This window comes from Diadema antillarum, unplaced genomic scaffold (assembly GCF_040938485.1).
Source record: "Diadema antillarum isolate AM-2024a unplaced genomic scaffold, OU_Dant_1.0 seq00001292_RagTag, whole genome shotgun sequence".
Classification (NCBI taxonomy): Eukaryota; Metazoa; Echinodermata; class Echinoidea; order Diadematoida; family Diadematidae; genus Diadema; species Diadema antillarum.
Genome location: NW_027272071.1, coordinates 1,225,093 through 1,247,910, shown reverse-complemented (window position 1 = coordinate 1,247,910; position 22,818 = coordinate 1,225,093). Strand labels below are relative to the sequence as shown.

At 37.2% G+C, this 22,818-nt stretch overlaps 1 protein-coding gene across 1 annotated transcript; it reads left to right on the top strand.

The window, feature by feature from the left end:
* The first annotated feature begins 11,917 nt into the window (after positions 1-11,917).
* LOC139707991 (uncharacterized) lies at positions 11,918-22,277 on the top strand. The gene is made up of 3 exons (XM_071619982.1): positions 11,918-13,424; positions 16,094-16,315; positions 21,619-22,277. The coding sequence occupies exons 1-3, from the start codon at positions 13,307-13,309 to the stop codon at positions 21,783-21,785; spliced, it is 507 nt and encodes a 168-aa protein (XP_071476083.1). The 5' UTR covers positions 11,918-13,306; the 3' UTR covers positions 21,786-22,277.
* Positions 22,278-22,818: the final 541 nt, after the last annotated feature.

Here is a 22,818-nt window from a genome sequence, read left to right as displayed (position 1 = left end):
TCATTTTTTTTTTTTACTGCACAGCTAATATTGTTTGTTTAAACTCTACAACCAAATCGTCTAAATGAAGGTATTTAGTCACTCAGACACAGTTATTGAGGCACTTTTGAAAGACATTTGCTTTGACACCAGAATCACATGATTTCCCATTCACAAGTTTTACCTAAATGCAATGTTCTTAAAGGAATGTTTCCAATGGCTGCCATTTTGCATTTCAACATGGCAGTGTACCTATCACAGGAAGCAGTCCCGCCGCCTATGCAATATAATTGAAGTGATTGAATTACACATAGGCCCTACATGAAAGTGCTCTAGCATGCTTGAGTTTGCAAGGTAAGATCTTACAGCACCAAATATGGGTCGAAATCTATCTCGAATTTCAAGAGTGGCAGCCAATGTGAATAATCCATCATTACAGAATGTATGTGTGTGTGTGTTTGTGAAAGAATGTACAGTGTACACCACCATAAACATTGATATTAATTCCTAAAAGTTGCTTGTAACCACAGATATTAGCTGAAAAGCAGCCATTTTGAATGATAAAATGGCAGCCTCAAAAATGATCTGCAATTTTAGGGAGGGGATCAAAGTGCATCTGAATGTTCAACATCATGAGTCCGGTTTATGCCCGAAATGTGAACTTTCTGTATTGTCTACAACATGAAATATGGGTCAAAATATACATTCTGGTATGGCGACCATTTTGAATTTCAAGATGGCCACCTATAATATCAAAATAGACCATCATTTCAGAAAAAGATGTTTCAGAAAGTCTGATAGCTAACGCATGCTCTTTGCCCCAAGTTAAAAACTTATACACAATGCATACGATATGAGCGGATAGGCCCAATTATACATTTGCTATGGTGGCCATTTTGAATTTCAAGATGGCCGCCAACCAAAATGATCCATCATTTAAAACAAAAATGTATATATTAGCCAGGATGTCTGACATCATAAGCATGCATTTTGCCCCAAATTCATACTTTCCATAATGCTTACAACCTGAGATACAGGTAAAAATACATTTAGCTATGGCGGCCACTTTCAATTTCAAGATGGCAGCCCTAAAATTGTATTAACATAATCTACAATATCAGGAAATGGTGTATCAGAATGTCTAACGTCATAAACATGCTTTTTGCATCAAATTTGAACCTTCTATGATGCTCACATTATGAGAACTGGGCCAAAATACAGTTTGCTATGGCGGCCATTTTGAAATTCAAAATGGCGGCTAAAGACGAGATCGAAAAAAATGGAACCAAAGTTTTTTGGATTCAGCACCCCCAAATTGACCAAGTTAGCCAGATAAATCTATTTTGGCAAGAAAATCTCATGGGATCCAATATTTCGCCATAGCAGACCGTGTTTATATGAACTGTCTGGCAATATGATTTTCGACGCCCTCGGACTGCTTATTTTGATTCAACTGTTTCTGTTGAGATTAAGTGCGGATGATGCTGATAAAGGTAATACATTACTCGAAGAAGAAAGGAGGATGAAAAGAGTAAGAGATACATGTTTTAAGAATTTTAAGAAGGAGAAGGAACCAAGTCTTAGAAGAGGCAAAACTGAAGAGGAGTACCGAGGAAGAAAGACTTGTGAATGAGGAAACTAAAAAAGGGGTGGATGACGCGATAAGGGAAGATTATGATGATACATGGAGGGGGAGAAGGGGCATATATGATAGTGCACTGTTATCCTGGTTAATGAATGTATAAATCTCAATAAGGGGGGAGGGCAAATATAAAACGACACAAACTCAAACGAAAATAAAAACAAAAACAAATGCAAAAAAACCCAACAACAAACAAACAAAAAACACCAGATGACGATAGTAAACGACCGGCGGTCCTGACTTCGACCAATGAAGCATATCGCCTCGTCGTGATTGCATGCGATGCTTTATGTCGCCTTGTAGTTCACTTCATTCTTATACAAAATTAAGAATGAACAGATTTAAAGGTTAAAGATATGATTGAATATTCATGAGGTGGTTAAGACTCTTGATCTATAAGGCTGGATTCACATAGGAGTATACTATTCGGGTATAGGCCCTGCCTATACGGTGCGCATTTTCGAGGGCACGCAAAACAGCAGTGCTTGAATCGAGAAATAGGATTTCCTATAATACCGTGTCACAAGAAGACACTATTCGAAAATGCCGTATCCCAGTGGGAATCGTGCATGCTTGTTCGATTTTCGTGCAGCGTATTACCATCCTGTTTGGGTGTGGCAGTTAAGTTAAAAAGTAGGATTTCTTGGTACTCATTTTAATGGAATTTTGAATAAATTACCTAATTATCCTTATAATAAATTGAAAATAATGTGGAAAAAGTTTAATCCAAGAAAAAATTGTGAAAATGATGTCTTTATTACGGTCACTTTTGCTATGAGTTCACATAGAGCTGGGATGGGGGAGTATAGAATTAAGCCATCCCCACCATTACCACCAGTCCACCACCATAAAAATGACGCCATCAAAAAATAGGAATAACTGATACCATCAATTAGGCTGTTGTTTCAAAATGAATGTTAAGCATATATATTTTGAAACACAAATACCGTATTTCAAATCACATTCCCCTCCCCGACCCCCCCCCCCCCCCCAAAAAAAAAAAAAATTGAAGTCAAGTGCATGTTCTCTTATATACGGGAAAAGTGAAAATAATTATCTTGAATTTTCTTAATTTTCTTTATATCGTTCTACACAGTCATGTGACATCAACAGCTGTATAGTCTTCTCATCCAGCAGTGACTAAGCAGAAACTTCAAAAATTCATAACGTTTAAACGGATTGTCCGATTTTCCTCAAACTCTTGCTGATGTATTCTATTACTAATGCTGCATTCACTCAATTCACATTCATGTCTACGGAAAATGAACTTGTCCTTAAGATCTTTAGAATGAGATGAGGGACTAATCCAAAATTACATCAACAGGATGTATATATAGCTATCGATCTTTTTCTCCATCTAATTTTGAATTCAGATCCATCATCACAATCTTATAGATTGATTCCACAGGAATTTACAGCCAAGTAGGCCTATACTTTGGAGCCACCTCTCCCAATAGTTTTAGCCAGGGACTCTCAAGGCAAAGTATTTCATAAGCCCTTTATTTTTTTTATTATAAATAAAGTGAGTTACATGAGTGCTGCTCAATAGCCTGGCTGCTAACAAATTCAGTTGTTCATAACATATATGCTGGCCAATTTATCTATCATATCATATATCTATCATTAATCTATCATAACAAAGATTGTTCTTGAGAGCCAAACCCTCCGAGGTTTGCCTATACTATTTTATAGTAAATAACCTTACGTCCGTTAATTTGTCATTTTCACCTTTCTGTGATGAAGTGCGAGTCGAGTATACTCTGTGATTTTTCTGTCTATTCATTGCAAAATTGTGTCACTTGTTCATCACACCGCAAAATAAGTGTACAGTGCCATGAAGAAAAAACAGTTGACGAAGAGGATGAAGAAGTAAAGAAGAAGAAGAAAAAGAAGAAGAACAGAGGAGGAGGAGGATCGCTAGGAGGAGGAGGAGGAGAAGAGAAGAAGAAGAAGAAGAAGAAGAAGAAAAGAAGAAAAGGAATTCCCTGAAAAATCCAATATAGCAATTGGGGCAATTTTCTTCCTGCCTTGAATAGGTCTATAACTGTTCCCTGATATTCATTATCGCCACAAATAGTAAGGCTGGTGAAATATAATGTCAGAGGTATAGGTAGAATAGAGAAGACCCGGAAACAGGCCTATTCAGATATGAAAACCTTTGCAAATAGTGGAAGACAGACTAAACATTTAATATTACCATTTCATTTGAATGCCTTATTGGTGCCCTCAAATCCGCTCCCCCCCCCCCCCAAAAAAAAAAAAAAAAAAAAAAAAAACGAAAAAGAAAACGAAATTATCCGAGAGGATACTCGGATACGTGCGCGAAAAAAAAGAAGAAAAAAGGCATCAACAACGATTGCATGCGTTTAGGTCATCGTAACAGCAGAAACAGAGCCAGCGGAGATCCATCAGGCAGAGAGATGCCAGCGCAAGCAAACACCGCCTCCGCAACTTACCCACCAGTGTACTCCTCTAGCTCTCGCTGGATCCACCCACCCACACAGAACTCGCGTGCGCAGCGCGCCGCCTGCTGTCTGTGTTTACGGACGATTGTAAAGAGATTGTAGTATGCGATATGCGGCACAACAGCTGAGGAGGAGTTCCATCACATTCACAATTCGAGGTAAACGTTAGTAGTATTTTTATCCACCATATATATGATATATTATGCGCTAGCAACCTGTCAGTGGTTAAGTGAGTGGCATGGAATCAGCAGGGCTATGAAAATCTGCAAAAACCGAGAAAAGGGACAGTTTCTTTTGCAGTCATCAGTCGATCGCGAGCGCGATCGAGCGTACATGTACTCTATACTGGCTTCGTACACCTGCACCTTGGCTTCATCATCAGGGTAGGGAGGTGGTGGGGAGACCTACTGCACATCAATTCGATAATACCAGTACAGCATCCATCCGCATTTATATTCTGATAGTGGTACAGCTAGCTATCGCCGCCGACTTGATATTGTCTCATCACGAATCGTGCTAAAGTAAGGGTAAGGGCTTTTAAGGCTTCATTTCATGGAAGTTTTACGTAGGAATAGAACGTACTGACTCGCAAATCTCACTTGGTACATGTAGGTCTATTTCTTTTTAAATAAGTGCGACAACTGCAAAGACAAAGCCTTATTTAAGTTGATGATTGATAATGACATTGATATTGTAACGATGTTAGTATTTTTGTACGATTCACATGGATTCTACGTACAGCACAGTTAAAGTTTGTAATGACTGACACTAGCTAGGATAGGTCTAGATTGAGTCTCTGAGATTGAGGGAGTATTAAATAGTAGAAACTATTGGTAGATCTATCTAATGAAAAAAGTCAAGTCTCACGTCTCCAGTAGGCCTACTACGTACGCTTTTAAAGGAGCGACCTCCGTATCAATCATTTTTAAGACTTTTACATTTGAATAACTATAACTTTAAATTAGTTACGGTACCGGTATACCAAATACAGTTTCAGAATGTGTAATGATTGGGTTGAGGAATAAAAATCAATCCCTGATTGTTTTCAAAATTTGCGACAAATTGCAATGAAGAAGGATAATGACATGGCAGCCTCATCATACGAATGCATTTGATATGAGTTGGGGCTCCTCAATGAAGCAAAACAAAAGAAGATGCATACATTCTACACCGGTGAACTTGTTAAGCAAGTGGAATTTAGAATGTAATGAAATTACACTGCTACATTTCTGAAATATGTAAGGCTCCTATGTCTTCCGTCCTAATATGTCATCAACACTGACAATGTTCAGTGTAAATTTGTTGTTTTTTTTTTTCAAAATCAGAGTATTTCTGTGCTCAAGGACTACAACAAATTCCACAAATCTATAATTGGAGATGTCAATTTATGTATGTACTAAATTATGATGTGTAATTATGAAAATTGTCTGGAATGCCCCTTTAAGGTCTTTACTTTACTTGAACTTTTCCAGAACAATGGTATAGGACAGGGCCTGTTCATCGATCAAGATTTGGTTATCATCTGCTGTTTATCTGTCCGTAGCCGGCACTAATTAATCTCATTCTAATATTAAAGTAAAGTGCAATCCTAAAATTACATAATAAACAGCATGGCAGGGTGGGGTGTAAGCTGCTTGAGACCAAAACATGTACTTTACAAGTGGAAAGTTTCACGGTGTTGAAATTTTCGCGCATTTCGGGGAACCAGAAGCTAGCACGAAAATAAAAGCACACAAATATTTTTATATATGCCATTTGTTCCAGTATAAAATTCGGTGGAATTTAAAACATGTGAAACTCTTCTTAATTACCTGGCCAAACACAAAAATTTAGTCACGCGAAAATATCCACTTTTACAGTACAGTACCACATAATGTAATTACTCATGTAGTATAGTGAAATGCAACTTTTCAGTGCTCATCTTGGCTTAATATTCTTGAAGGCATTAACACAGAACATGTAACTATACAAAGCCACGTCGCTGTAAAAACGTGACAGCGTGCTCTGCACGGCTTCTGGATTTGCCTAGTTTCTGGACCATAATGTGAAGATGTTTTTATTGATTATATCCAATCAATCCCAGTAATTTCACTCTATACACTGTTGATAATGAAGTGGTCTATAATAACATTTCAACGAATCACAAGTCTTCATTGATACTGTGTGCATTTCTAATCGGAAATTCAGGGAGCAAATGTAGCAAAAGCAGAAAAAAAAAAGTGGAGTTCTAAGAGTTTTACAAGATGAAATAGCCATGGAACTGCTGCTTCCAATGTGGCTATTATCTCCTTGCTATGCCAGCTGGTAAAGAAGACTGTGATCAATAACATTTGGATAACACTGGATAACAATGAATTCACTTTGGAAGCTAGCACATAATTCTTTTGTGTTAAAAGGCGTAAGTTACGATTTGCAGATGAAACAAAAACCCAGCATTAGTGCTTTAAAAATATTTCTGAAGTATGAGTGAGGGATAGAAATAACCACTGTGAGAATTTGAATCATGAAAAATCAATATTAAGTAAATATCGTAAAGAAAATAATGTGAACAACAGTTATATGTATATTATGAAAATGTTTCCAGACTAAACCATCTACAGTTACGGTTTATTGAGAAAAATATTGATGTAGTCTCCTTATATTTTAGGCTTTTTTGGTGCAAATTCTACATTATAGGCAGGGATGCCAAGTTCAAAAAAATTTTATGGGTGAGATTTTCATGACTCCGCATCTTGGCGAGCGAATGTGCGCGTGAGCGAGGGTGTGGGAGGGGTTTTTCCCCCCTGTGGCCTCCCACGGTAGGGAACTTTTCCAATTTTTAGCTCTTAATGATGCGACCAGGTGCATACTTGAGTGACTATTTTCTATACATTTTGAAAGACAAAAGGAAAATATACCTTCAATTGCAACTATCATTTTAATCTTTTGAGCTACAAATGTACGCTCATTATTTTTGGCCCAAGTTGAAGACTTCACCCGATGCGTGAGAAAAATGGGTGCCGTGCGTGAGATCGTGAGATGGCCCCTAAATGCTTGAGTCTCATGCAGAATGCGTGAGACTTGGTAGCTCTGGATAGGATGTTTTGTGGTACAACGGTACACATGCAATAAATGTTTTGAAAATCTTGAAAATTGTTTAAATCACTGTTCCCAAAGGTAAACGGGACCTTTAACTTGCACTGGAAATATGCTGATGGAGTTGTCCTTTCTTTCCGTTACTCTGAATATGCTGATAATTAGGGATACATGTACATCTGCAAAACGGGTAGCAAATGCCCAATTAGCAAGGACCGAGATCTCCCCTTGAAACATATAATTAATCAAAAGAGAATTTCAATAAATTTCATTTTTTGATAAAAGTACACATTCCCTTGAGTTGTCACTGACATATGTTAAGATGATATCATTTCCCCTGCCTTTTGAAAGAGGCAAGTCATGTGCTTTTTTATTAGGTGAGAAAGTGAAACTTACAGTTGAATTTTCTTTTATATATTTCATCATTCTACACAAGTTTGTATGTGACATTACAAGTTGTAGTTAGTCTTCTCATCCAGCAGTGACTGCACAAAAACTTTTGAAATTCATAACCTTTGATCGGATTGTCTGATTTTCCTCGAACTTTTACTTATCTGTTTTATTTCAGATACAATGTATTGCTGCGTTCTCTCAGTTCACATGTGATATGAAAGTGAACTTGTCCTTTAGTGGTAAAGGCATTTCAGATCCTGAAACCTCCATGTCTTCAAATCAAATACAGTGCTTCTCAAACAATGGGCTGCAATATCTCCCTGAAATAAAAGTGAAAAACAAAAAAGTGTTTTTGATCTACAAATGTACAGTGCAACTGTAAAAAAACACAACAACAAATAAATAAATTAAAAAATAAGGATGAAAAGGACCCCAAAGACTTGGAAAGTGGGCCTCAGGTTTTGTTTTGTTTTGTTTTGTTTCTTTTTTGTAAGTTAAGGAGCATGGTCCTAATGCATCGATCTGTAGTTTATTAAACAAGGGCACTGCCATGTAAAAATGATGTACACTGTATTGCTGTTAGGTGAAATGAAGATTGAATTACATGTACATAATACATAATAAGGCTTTGATTATGGTGACTGTATGATCTGCATGTACATGCTCCAACAGCCTTATTTGCGAAAGCACATTATGTCTCCAGAAATTGATCTTTCTAATTGTCTCGCTGAAAGCAGTGCACAGTGAGTAATGTGATGACTATTCATGGTCTATACTAAACAAAAATTGCCCCCTGCGTAGACATGCACATAATGCCAGAATGTTATCAGCATAATCACCTGTAGCTGGGATGCAGTCAAAGTTCAGGGAGGCATTTTTTGAACAAATATTGCACTGCCAGCGTATAATTCCCCGCTCGAGATGGTTGCTTAGCAACCATACAACAAATAGTGTGCAGTACACAGGCAAGGGAATTCCCCTCCAGTGTTCCCAGTCAGCCAGGCTGTTATTGATTGTCTTGCCCTCATCCCAAGGCTCATTGTACCTGCTGTGTGTAAAGAAACCAGTTTGAGCCCATAGAGGGGCCACCGAGTTGAATATCAACACTTCCTCATTTTAGACACTACTACACCTTCACCTTACACCCATTGTAGTATATCACCGTGTGATGTCTTCATTTCAAATAAATTTTGGAGCTTCAAGCAGTGTCAGTTACACCATGGAGAAGAGACCTGTAGCCTTTATAGTGAGACACCCCGTTATACATATTTCTTTGCCTTGTTGAAGCAGCAAGAAGTAAGGGACATTTGATTTGTTAAATATTTGAGAAGCTGTTGTATACATATCAAATCTGATATATCACTTTCATGGACATTGCTTTGAAGTATGTTTGACTCTTGATTTTCTTTTCGATTGTCTTTTTTTTTTTTTTGGATTGTCTTCTTCTTTGGGGGGGGGGGGGGCAATATGGCCTTGATGCTATTATTATAAATTTGTTTCTTGACTGTTGTTGCATTGACTACATAAATGCACAATTGAATTTCACATGTTAACTTCTCATTGCAGAGACCAGATTGGTGCAGAACATTGGGGCCCTTTGCTCAGTAGCATTATTCTTGGTCAGAGTGTGGACATGCCTATCTATTCAAATACCGTCATAAAAGAACTTTTATTCGCCTGGAAGATGACCTTGGATAACCTTTAGTTACGCAATCGCAACGCGCAAACACCCAGCCGGAACTTGGGAGTCTATGTGAAGAGTACAACTGGGGCTGGTCACTTCAGTAGCAGAGATGACGGCTCGGTGCTTAGCCTGCTTTCTTTCCAAGAAATTGATGTCTGAGATATCTACTGCATGAACATGTAACTGTGTGAAAGTTTTAACCAGCCATAATTGTATCTCGGTACTCCGCTGTTGCTACTAAGGCAACCCAAGCATCGACGTGGACTATTAATTGGTAGCAGCAATTTACTCAGTCACCATGGCTTGCTTCCCAGCGAGTTGTCAAGAACTCACCTGCAGGGATGCCCCACCCAGAGTGCCGGACTTCCCAGGTGAGGTTTTTGCCTTTAGTTGTCAATGGTTTTCTTTCCATGTGGACAACTTTACTACTAGATATTGCTGCCCAAAAATGTAGAGAAGAAAAAGTCACCACATCTTTCCACATGTGTACATTACGGTGTGGATGAATACCACTCTCTCATGAAAACATGAAAATGTCAGTTATCCATAACTTTTCTACAGTATTTTGTGTTCCTCTGCTTTCACTGAGTGTGTGTTCATGCAAGTCGACTAGAACATGAAATGGAACACCTGTGCTTGTTTTAGAAATACAAGCAAAGTTATGTTGATATATTAGTGAAAAATAACTCTGAAATAGAATTATTTAGTTACTGTATTTCTTGCACTGACACCTGTCCTGTTGTAGTGTCTTCTTTTATATTGTGACAGTGTGTGATACACAAATACCGTACATTTTTCAATGTTGCTGTGGTGACATACAATACACTGTATGTCCTCCCTCCAGGGCCCCATTTCATAAAAGATGTTAGGATGACAACTCTTGGTGGAATGACCACTTTCCACAGCAAACCGCCAATCAGGAAGCTGTATTCTTGTCGTTACCATGGCAATAGTCATTCCAGCAAAGAGTTGTCATCAAATAAACTCTTTATGAAATGGGCCCCAGGTGCTAGAATTATTTAATGACGTTTAATGTCAACATGATTTTCTTCAAGGTACAAAGCAGTTGTAAACCTGTACCTTTTCTTGTATCCTTCTTGTCTCCGTAGAGTTTTCTGGGCCAACAACCACAATAGGTAAGGTTTGTGTGTGTGTGTGTGTGTGTGTGTGTGTGTGTGTGTGTGTGTGTGTGCATCTGTTTGTGTGTCTGTCTCTGTGTGTGTGTGTGTGAGAGTGTATGTGTGTGTGTCTGCATACCCTCTGTGTATGTTTCCATGGGAGTATGTTTGTTGCGGATACATTACAGTGACGAATGTTCCATCCCTTTTCAGTCTTTGGAAGATATGATGCATCAATGATGGAATGGTATTGTGTGTTCAAAACATCGAACTATAGTATGAGGGTGATAGAAATAAACCGCAATGTGCATTTTATAATTTCTTATTTGAGGGCAGATTTTGGCACCAGTTTTTACTGATATATGTCAGACTGTACTATAGGGAAAGTAGAGTACAGCATTCTGTATGAGAGAATGTAACAATTGATACATTTATTCTTATTTTACCTCATACATTGCAGGTAAGCCTAAAACATTATCCACCTTAATTTGTAGCAAAGATCACAAAAAGTCACAAATCCTAACATTTAGCGACTCATTGGCAGCAATTTCATCTTCACTGCAATGTTCCAGTCTTTGTGATGAAACACTTACTTTGCATTCAATAATCAACAAATCTCTAATTTTCTCTTTCATCAAAACAAAGCTATAAAATAAACTCTTATTATGCGCAAAACAGACTGATATTCAAATTCATCATACATATCAGAGCACATCAGTACCATTGATGGCACAAATGCTAATATTGAAGTTTCAGAATCCTGCATATTACATGTAAGCATAATTCAAAATTCATTTTATGAAGGGTGTAATTATGTTCCTCAAAACATTTAGTGAGTACTTGAAGATTCTTCCTCGTATGTTTCATGTGTTTCAGTCCAAAACTTCAATGTTTCTTTGATAATTAAAATACAATGATATGAAATTATAACAGGCAAATCATGGACATTGTAAGGTGCAACACAGTTAATGGAAGCACTAGCCTTCAGATGAAATGGATGTGAGTCCAAATTAGTATTACAGTGTAGATACCAAAATGCATAAGAAATTTTGAGTTGGTTCAAATTTTAAGAGAAAGGCACATCACATTGGTAAGGTGTGTAACAAGTCAAGAAAAAAAGAGACCAAATAGATTTCAAGCTTACAGCCTTGTAGAAAGTCTGAATTGAACAATATGTGGCAAATATCTGAAAGTGTGAATATAGTTGAATTGGCTTGTTTTCTGGGTGTGACGTCAACCAGAAATGGGAATTTTGCCATATTGTATGATTTTGGAGATGAATAGATTGTCCGTGAGTGAAATTAGTTTGTAATTTGAAGCCTGATTTTTATTCTTAACAGGTTTTAAGCAGATTCACATCATTTGATATGTATTGCATTTTTTTTTTGACGGAAAAGATTAAAATGCATGATTTGGAGTGAGTTGAATCACCGGCCACTGAGATACGCTGTACACTGTACCATGCTACGAGTACACTCCCTGCATAACACTCTGCATTACTCCCAGTATTAAAACTGCATGCCTCACCATATTGCTATAAAACTGCATGGTGTGGCATTTGTGTGCGTGTGTGTGTGTATTTGCTGACTGCCATATTCTCACTTACCATCGATAGCAGTCACAATTAGACCCCGTTTACGGTGCAAGGAGCCCGCCTTCATTTCAGTGTAAACACGCAAAAGGTCAAATGCGGGGCCAAAATTGGCCGTGCATTTGGCCACGCTCTGGAGGTGGTCTCGGCCTCTTCTCAATGTAAACGCAAACTGGGCCAAATGCGCGGCCAATTTTAGTCTTCCAGACCCTCTGCACGTACTATTTTGCTACTCATGGTAGTAACCCCCTCAACGTCGAAAATTAGTATAGATTAAGGTGGTTTTGTCCTGCAAAGGATTTTTCCTTCGGCAAAGGCCTTTGCCTGAACTGCGACTTCGTCGCCACGGAATCCAGTTGCAAAGGGTCTGAAAACCAGACTATACCAAATTGCGTTTGTTTACAAGGAGAGCGCCACTACGACAAAATATTGAAAGGTTTGAATTCAAAGCGCGGCCGAGCCCGTTAGTGTAAATGGACAAAATTGCAGGGCTCGGCCCCGCAATTGAGGCTGGGCTCGGCCGCGGCTCAGCCCAGCCCCGCACTGTAAACGGGGTCCAATTGTACTGATCCATTCGTAGTCTGCATTTTAAGTGTTTACTATTTAACAGAAGGATACAGAACTTAATTGTACTAGATTCAGAAGAATGCCCCATAATTATGACACTAGAATATATTATTTTATTTAATATAGATGAGAATGATTGACTTTATTCCATCCAAAGAGAGAAATGCACGAATATAATGTAAAGGGCTCTCTGAAGATACTCTAAAATATTAATGGGATTGAACCATACAAGACAGGCTGTGAATTTGGGAAATTTTTGGGTAGAGATGTGTGTAAAAGATTTGTGGAAATGGACACAGCGGAAGTTAATTCCATGTAGTGCAAAGGCAGCCTTTCACTTTAAAGGGCAGTTTTATCCTTGCCTGGTTTCTGTCATTTACCATTTTTGATGATGTTTTTAAAAAGGCAATCAAAAACAGATGATTGTCTTGTATTTTTGAAAGGAATTACATGCTTTCTTGTATAAATATTGCGACTGGACTTCCATGCCTATTTACTTGCATACAAATGGACATCTGTAAATAGACATAATATCATGCTCTCTATTGCTTGTGACATTTGGGAATATGACTGTTTTACATCAACTCCCTTCATTCCAAACTTGTCAACATTCATCTGGGTAACATATTCCAAACTGTGTCAGAGTGTCCGTGATATAAATTGTATACAACTCCCAAGAACATCAACTACATTAGAATCAAAAGTTGTGAGGGCATTTTGACTTCCTTGCATGCTTCATCAGAAACTGCCACATCACTAGCACCAACTGGTACTGATGTGGCAGTCTCATCCATGGGTGACCATTCTTCCTCAGTAGCCACTGACTTAACACCTTCCGGAACGTTTAAAACAGCTCCCACCTTCATGACAACTCCAGTCACAGATGACCGTTCTGCTTCGACGTCGCAGGGTAAGTCGAGGGAGCAAAAAAAAAGAAAAGAAAATCATTAAAATATTATGCTTTCCTTTCTTCAGCAAGTTATTCGCCTCCCGTGTCTTCTTGGTGAAAGTGCTGCAGCTTTATACGCAATTGGTCAGATGCACACTCTTATGGATACCGTAGTTGTCCAGCTCGAGTGATGTGTACAAACTCATTTAGAATGAAGAAAAGTAAACGATTCTAAAAGATTTATCATTCTGATCTTTGGTAGTAATATCACCCAAGATGTTTCAACAACCAACTGTTGTTGTTGAAAACATGTTTTTTTTTTGTTTTTTTTTAATTAAATCCATCCTGTCATTAAAATGTGTGGCAGGTACGTGTGTAAGTGATTGATGATACATGCGTACACATATGTGCACTTGTACACTTGTAAAATTAATCTTATGTACAAGTTTGCATAGCAAAAAACAGAAACTCAGCAAGCAGACACATGTTACAAAAAAGAGAGAAAGAAAACTAACCAAAGTGAAACCATGTGTAGCACAACCATCTCTTTACTACTAGACCCATAACTTTGTGTTTCAGCAAACTGACATGCACGAACGAAAGCTGTTTTGAAGTTTTTTGTTTTCTTCGAGTTGAGCTCTGCATTGTTTTCACAAGTTATACTAATATTTGCTAATTGCACTTTTTTCTTCTTTACATACTTGCACATTTGGTTTATAGTGTCTGAAGGCGTGTTACAATGATTTGTCTTTAACTTCTCGTTTTGTGTTTACAAAGACTAGATCTGCATTGTTTCTTTCTTTGATATTCGTACATGTTATCTCTATGTCAAATGCATTTGAACCTAACAATAGTGAGCTTTAGACCTGTGATGTGAACGCTAAGATGATGCTATTTGAATAAAAATGGTAGTGTGCACATTCGCGGGACAGCGGTTTCCATTGTCTAAATCCAGTAGTAAAGATGCATGGCCTTAGTGTTCGCATAGCAGATGTAAAGCTCACTATTGACTGTGTGTGAGTGGATGCGTGCAAGTTGTTATCAGAGTTTGAGCATTGACAAATTACTGACATGTTTTGATTGATTGATTATTTCAAACTCACCCACCTGCTATATAGACAAACAAATGTCAGCAATTCACCCATATTTGCTATCACTCTCAGAAATCACTGGAGTTTGGGTGACGGAGAAATAAAAAAAAAATGTAGTTACTGACAGAATGTAATATAATTTGATTAAGCATACATTTCATCATCATCATCCGAGCATGAACATTCATCACTTCTGATATTTTCTTTCCTGTGCAGCTTTCTTTTATTGAAACTACTGGTCAAATGAAGTTGGGGTTTCTGGGTGGGCTGCAATTTCTAAACTATTTCTGGCCATGGAGAGCACACATTAAAAGTTGGGCTCTGATACTCCTGAAGCAAGCTTGGTTTAATAGAATGATACAGAAACCAGTGAAAGTGAGCACAAGGGACAGATTCAAAGACATTTCATTATTATCACTATTACTGTAATCATTAATTTCATTATTTTTATTTCTGTTATTATTTTATCATCATTATCATTACTATCATTCTTAGTTGTTGTATATGTAGTAGTAATAGTACATTATACCAAGCTAGCGTAGTGGTAGTAGTAGTAGTAGTAGTAGAAGAAGTAGTTAGTAACATCTTCATCATAATTTGATAAGTTTGCAATCATACATGCATAATAACCATAATGCCACATAATGCTCATCAATATTACACCAAAAAAAAAAAAAAAATGAGATGAAGAGAGAGAGAAAAAAAAGCAAAAATATGAACTTAACTGCTTTCTCCAGTAGGTAAGTAGGTGCTGACATTGTGAAAAAGATGTAGGGACTGGATTAAGATCGGCATAAAAGAAACATCATATCTATCGTGGCAAAAAAAAAGATAATATAAAGTTTTGGTACCTCAAAAGTTTCCCTGAGTTTCCTTGTCTTCGTTTGCAATAATGGTTTTGTACAATACGTGTATATTGATTGTCGTGGTACCGCGTCGAGTTAAACTAACGGCTCGTTCGAATTTTTCAGAGCCCGCTCTGCTCTGGTAGGAAACCATTATTGCATGATTACTAAGACATGAGAGCACTTTGGGGCGAGTAATTCTCACAGTGTTACATATGAAAGGTACTTTATCCTGAAACACAAACTAAGACAAGGAAACTCAGGGAAACTTTCGGGGTACCAAAACTTTATATTATCTTTAATGATGGTGATGATTAAGTCTCGTCCAAAAGGAATTTAATACAATAAGGCATCCTACTATAGCAAGAGAATTTTCCCACTCCCATCTGCATGTTGTTGTATCATAGTCATACAGAATATTGTATATTGTCCTTTGTAACAGTAGTACTCTAGTATTTGACTTCTACATGTTTGATGATAGTGAATACATAAGATAGATATACTTGTAAATGTCTAAAATGAGTAGATAGATAGGTATTAGATAAATAAATAAATGGGATTGGGTTTACTAATGAGCACATGCACAAGGAACCATGCAAATAAGATTTATATTAGATGCATAGGTCGGTATAACAGGAGAATGGGCAGAAAATTGCTGCTAGTTTTACACGTCATGAAACCGTGACAGACAGCACGTTTTCTGTGACAGCGTAGGCGACAGGAATAGAGCCAGTTTTTCTTCTCTGACGTGCAGAGCCCATTACCACCACTGGATCCACGCAGCCCAGTGAATTACCGACGGGGGCGGACGATATGACGGGTAGCCCCTCGCCCTCGTCTGAAACCCCAATCATTGACTCCACAGGGCCTTTGACTGGGCCGACTACTGGCCCGGGCACAGGTCCGGGTTTTACCCCAGGTGACCCAGGCAGTAGTATTCCCCCTTCTGGGTCCACTACGAGTCTTTCCACTTCAGGTGAGAACTGCTCTCAGGAATATCTAATCACATGCAAGGCAGTCATTGCTTCCCAAAATCTCTAAATGTAATTCCATTTCTTTGTTTGATAAAAAATAAAATGAAATAAAATTGTACACAAAAAAAAATGGAAAATCTTTATTCATTACTGCATTTCCTATGAATTCCTTGAGACTATGCTACAGTATTAATGTTAGTCGTGGATGATTTCATTGTTGTAAAGAAAAATCAATTGAAGCTTATTTTTTCAATGCAAAATGCCCTGTGGTGTTTGTAAGGTTGTTGGTGCATCACAGCAGTACAGTGCGAATGCGAATGCGAAATTGCTTTGTTACGGCAGTCAGACTGTAAGAATTAATTTACACACACACATACACACACAAAATCACTCCGTCCTCTGGTGTTGACTGAAGCAATGATGGTATAATGCTCAAAGCTGATGCATTGTCAAAGCAGAAACAAGGGTGGTGGAATATTAAAGGAGGAGCTACCTATGATAATGTGTATGTATTAGAATAGTTAATCTAAGCCTCTATACACAGTTCAGTGATGTGACCTTTCAGTGCAATTCCAAATTGTGTTCAAGTTAACTTTACATATATGTACATGTAAATGACCTGTAGAATGGGGAGATGATGTAATGGCGTAGTGGGGGGGGGGGGGGGGGGGGAGCGGTCATACAGTCTATTATAATGGGAAGCTGGCCCGACTTGGGTATTTGGGAATTCCTTGGGTACAGCTTTCTGCAGTACACAGCTTACATGAAGCTGAAGAATCTGGACATCACACGTTCAATACCGAAGAGCACATGCTTTGGTGCACATACGTATTCGCTGATGTCCAATTCTATTCTAGCAGGCCTGCGCTAGTTGTGGTGTTCAAATGTAGCACAGTGAGCAGCGAATGAAGATGGATTCCATTGAGCCACCCTTGTCTCCCATGCTATTAGGTCTCAGAAGAACAGAATGGAGAAGGTTTAGCAGGCTTAGATATACACAAAATAAGAAAGTAAAGGAATTACATAGTTACACTTATATTCACCAGATAGTGTTATCAAATTACCTGAGCCGATCATGTCTTCAACTTACCACTCTCCCACGGGTTTGTGCAAAGAGAATGTAGAAATTTGGGTGAACTACAGTCACTTTCCATCCAAAAGTCATTTGCTAGATTGTCACAACATTACAATTCATGTGAAGGATGTTATTTTTTATTTTATTTTCATTTTATTTTCATAAGTGTCATTTAGTTCAAACTTGTCAGCATTTCAGTGTGAAAATTATGACTTGTGACATCGTCAACACATCAAACTTGAGTGTTCCTTGTAGACATTTAAACATTTTGAAATACCCAACTTTCTATTTCATTTACAAGCGTGTCTAAATAAGCTGATTCTGGGGTTTTCTGTTTGGATTTTATGCTACTAATGCTGCCTAATATGCAGAGTGGACTTTTGCACCAAAAGGAGACTGGTGTGTGATAGTTGAATCTCTTATTTGAATGTCAAATATGCAGGAAAAATGGAATGAATGCTTGAGAAGTGATGTTGGTAAATCATTAACCATGTGAAGAAGATGAGAGCATGTGATGTCACTCATAGAATTCATCTCAGTTCATGTAATTTCCAGGATCTTATTTAAACAACAACAACAAAAAAAGGCTGGTCTACTTTATCTCTCGTTCAAGTGCTATAAAAGTATTGGAGTTAAAGAGAAAAATGACAGCAATACACTAAATGTCAGAGGAATAGGGGCAAGTCCAAGATAAGGTCCCCTCAGAAGGCAAAATTTCATCTTTGCTCAATATTGACATATTTGGTATCATTTTGAAGCTTATGAGTTGAAGTTTTGATTTCCATGGAGGAAAAAATGATATTATGTAAATTTATGCAAATTGCAAGGGCTTCATTTGCATAAATGTAAAACACAGCGTTACGTATGGGACATTTATAAAAATTCATATTTATTCAAAGGAAAGCAAATTCTATTTGATCAATATGTGGACATAAGAAGTTCATCAAATAGTTTAACTTGGTATGAAAATTTAGGGATTATGCAAATGATTATGCAAATTAGCTCGTGTCCTATCATGAGATGTCCCATACGTAACAAAATGAGGTCAATTTTTTAGGTTTTTTCTGAAATTGCTTAGGTTATTTGAATGCCCTTTTGGAAAGTTCTAATTTATTGTTTAGAGAAATTAAATACCATAGAAAAAAGAAAAAACAGTAAAAGAAAATTTTTTTATTAGGCATTGAAATAATGTTACGTATGGGACAAATGCGTTACGTATGGGACATCCTCATACATATTGCATGTTAATGCATGTAGCTAGCTGGGAAGGTCTCTCAGTACACAAATGGTCAATCATCCTGAAGAAAGCATCCCAACTTTGTAGCTACTTTTTGAGTTATAGACACTTGAAACAATACATATACTTGACTGAACAATTTTCAGAAAGGGGGAGGGGAAGATGGCAAAATACACAATGAAAAGCAGCATTAAAGGGATGGTACATTGTATAGTTTTTGTAGAAACGGGGATTCAGTTTTCAACATTTTATGAGATGACTGGAAACCAATCATATGAATGACTATTTAAAGAGCATACAATTCTAAGACTAGAGGAATTCAAAGTTAATTTGATGGAGATCCAATGTGAAACGGTTGTGATATAAAAAAAAATAAAGTAAAATGATTTTTTTTTTTTAATTGCAAGTGATACACAAATTGTCCTTATTCAGTTTCCAGTAGTAGCCACAACAAAATTCATGGGTATACATACTGAGGTGTGATTCAAATCAATGACTTGACTGCTAGACAAACATCATACATCTACTCGATTACTGAAATTCCACGCAGCAGGTATTGCTTATAACCTCTTAAAATTAATATTTCTTGTGTCAAGTTGTTTTTTATTGAAACTAAATGGCAAACTGCCCTTCATCAGTGGAAGTAAACACTTAAAACTATCAAATTTTTTAGTAGTAACTATCCTGATAAAAATAGGGCATACATACTCAGTTTGGTCATAAAAAATATAGAATATGATTGAATATGATTATGATGGTAGATATTTGGGGGATATTGTTCCCTTGAAAATCTGGATCAGTATTTGAGTAATTTCAACTAATTCCACCTCAATAATCATGCAAAAATTTGTTTAAGGGTATTTTGCAAAATTATTTTGCAAAATACCCATAAACATGGTTCTCCACACACTAAACGAATGGGGGACAATGGGCATGCATACTCAGGTTGGTCATAAAAATATGAAAATATGATTGAATATGACTATGATGGTGAATATTTGGGGAATATTGTTTCCTTGACAATCTGGATCAGTATTTGAGTAGTTTCAACTGATTTTACTTCAATAATTATGCAAAATACCCATAAACATGGTTCTCCACACACTAAATGAATGGGGGACAAAGTGTCCCATACGTAACTGTCCCATACGTAACACGTCATGTCTGTCTTTAATTAGAACCTGTAATTAGAGCTTTTTGCCTAATGACATGAAACTTACCTGTGATAATCTTGAGTGTTGTGACTTTCATCACAGTGAGTTACAAGTTGTAGAATGAAATACTTTCAGAGAGTTTTGAGGTTGAAAAAAATGTTCAAAAAAACAAAATTTTTCTGGTCCCATACGTAACGGCACATATTTTCTCTTCTAGAATATAATTGTCAAGGTCATTTTTCTCAATTTTTTACATGATTATACTTCTCCTAGATATCAATCACCATGATAAAGTTCAATATGATCAAAGGCCATTAACACTATTTTTCAGGTCATAAAAGTCTCTGAATGTCCCATACGTAACGCGCGTGTTATCTTGGACTTGCCCATAGAATAAGAAAAATGCCATTGGTGATCGATGTCAGTAGTGTAACTATCTAACATCAGATATTTTGTGTGACAAATGTTTACAAGAAGAAGTTAAGACTACTGAAGAATTTCTTTTTTGTGAAAAATGCAGTTTGATTGTTGTGAGATGTCTTTTGCTAAATGAATTAAATGAATGACCAACCATGAATGAATGAATGAAGGAATGAATGAATGAATGAATGAGTGACTGAATAGATGACTGACTGAGTGACTGACACTGAATAAATGAATGAATGAATAAATGACTGACTGAATGAATGACTGACTGAATAAATGAATGACTGACTGACTGTCTGAATGAATACAAGATGATACAGTGGTCTCCCATTGAAATGCAGTCCTCAAGACTGGAAGTTTTCTTTCGTTACATCGAAATTTTGTTGTAACCAAACAAACAATAAAATATAGAGTGGATAATGTCGCGGTTTAAGTTTTTACTTCGTTGTAAGTGGAATTTCGTTATAACCGTGTTTGTTATAACGGGAGTGCACTGTATCATCCATCAAATTTGTAATTGTTGTAATCATGACTAGTACCTTTGTTTTGGTAGAACATGTGGTATAAGATATATCTGGATTGTCTGATTTTAGTAGTGAAGTGTCAGTATTCTTTTGTACTGTTTTACCTTTACTTTCTCAAAGTCAAGATTTCCTTTTAAACACTCGTAGGAAATTCAAATAATTTAATTGTTTTGTTTGTTTTTTTCAATTTGACATGCTATTGCAGGGAATCAGTTATGCCTCTTATAGAATTATTATTTTATTTCTTTTTTTTAGGGGGGGTATTTTTATGGTTCGCAGATGAGTATCTAATCATTCTTGGTAAACAGCAAATATTAGCCAATATGAAGGAGAATATGTACTGAGCAGATATTTTGTCTCTATAGAGCTTGTATAATATGAAAAACTGTACTAAAACCAGAAAGACTGTATTTCAGAGTCTCCTGAACACCTTGTTTTATAGCTCTCAATTTCAAGGTGTGTAGGCAAGTGTTGTGATGACAAGCCTGTGATACAGAATCTTTACTTCCATTGTATGAATGTATATGTACGTGTGATCTCTTTATTGTCATGTTCTGGTATTGTTTACTTTGTTATCTTTCTATTTTGCCTATTATACATGGGCAGTGGCTGGGTACTTTTATTGGTTGTAACCATAACTATACCAATTCATGTCTTGATTCATCACTCACGAAATTTTACGAGACAGAGACCATGCCATCCATGCCATCACAATCACCAACATTGACCTCGTCATCCATGCCATCGCAATCATCGACACTGACCTCGTCATCCCCACACTCACAACAAACCCTGTCACAAACGCCGCCAACTTCAGACCCACACTCGCCTATCTCATCATCATCAGACATGACAACACCAGATTTACTAACTCAAGCAACACTTGCAGATAACACAGAGGTAGTCACCGAGTTGGCAAGCCTTTCTCCCACAACTGAAGGTGTTGTAGCCACCACAACTGCCACAAGTGACCTTGCTACCAGTCCTGGTAAGACCACCACCAGTTGCAACAGCAGTTGTCTACAATGTTTCGTTTCTCGTCTCATGCTTGTCTGATAAGTGCCCATTGTTTTGATAAGTGTCGCTTCAAACTTTTCTGTGGTAGTTTTCTTTTCTTTAAATTGCTCTCTTTATCCCTATGGTCCCTTTTTATATCCTGCATAATTAAAGAAGTTGTTGCAATGTCATTAGCATTACAATATTTTTCAATTCTGTGCTACACTACCTGCAACTATAGTGGTATATGGGTCACTAATTCATTAAGAAATACATATATGCTTCTTGAACAAAACTGTTTTGCAAGTGGACTTGCATAGATATCCCAACTGTGTATTGACTGCACTTCTTTTTTTCTTCTTCTTCTTACTGTAATGGGAATCTGCCAAAAACAGGATTTTATCCCCTGGCATACATTGTAATTCACAACAAATTAGGACATGTATTATGACTGGTGTATATATTCTGCAGTATATTGTTACAAAGTTGTCATATTCATGCTCCAGAACAACAGCAACGCAATGAAGATATAAGTGAATATCAGCAGTTTTGTATATTATTCAGGTGGCAATATTTCAGTGTGTCAATGATTTTTGGAATGTCCATTACCATGGCACTCAACTTTGTAAATTCATGGAATGAAAACAAATATGCACAAAATATGGCATATCGGTACGATGTATGTATAATACCACCTCTAGGAGCTTGCAGAGATGCTATAATACAAATATTCTGAAGAGCGTTTGTTGACACTACAGGATAGAATGTGATTCTGTTATAGAGAGACTCAAATATTGCAATTTTCCAGTTCCTCCTCCTCTACGTTTGTGAATCCACTCCCATAGCAACTAATTGCCAGGGTCCCTATACAGTATTCATGAACGTGTGCATGCATAAAGACACGCATGTCCGCTTTTCACAGTCATTGATGCTGTTTGTTTTCTACACGTTGTATGTGTAGGAATAAAGTAGGGGTGATCAACAACCCATGTCGCTTGATTGGCAGTATCAGATTATTGCACTTTAGATTTAAGAACATCTGCATGATTAATTTTTGTGCTGAGGAGAATTTCAGTAATATTTTTTTGTGTCA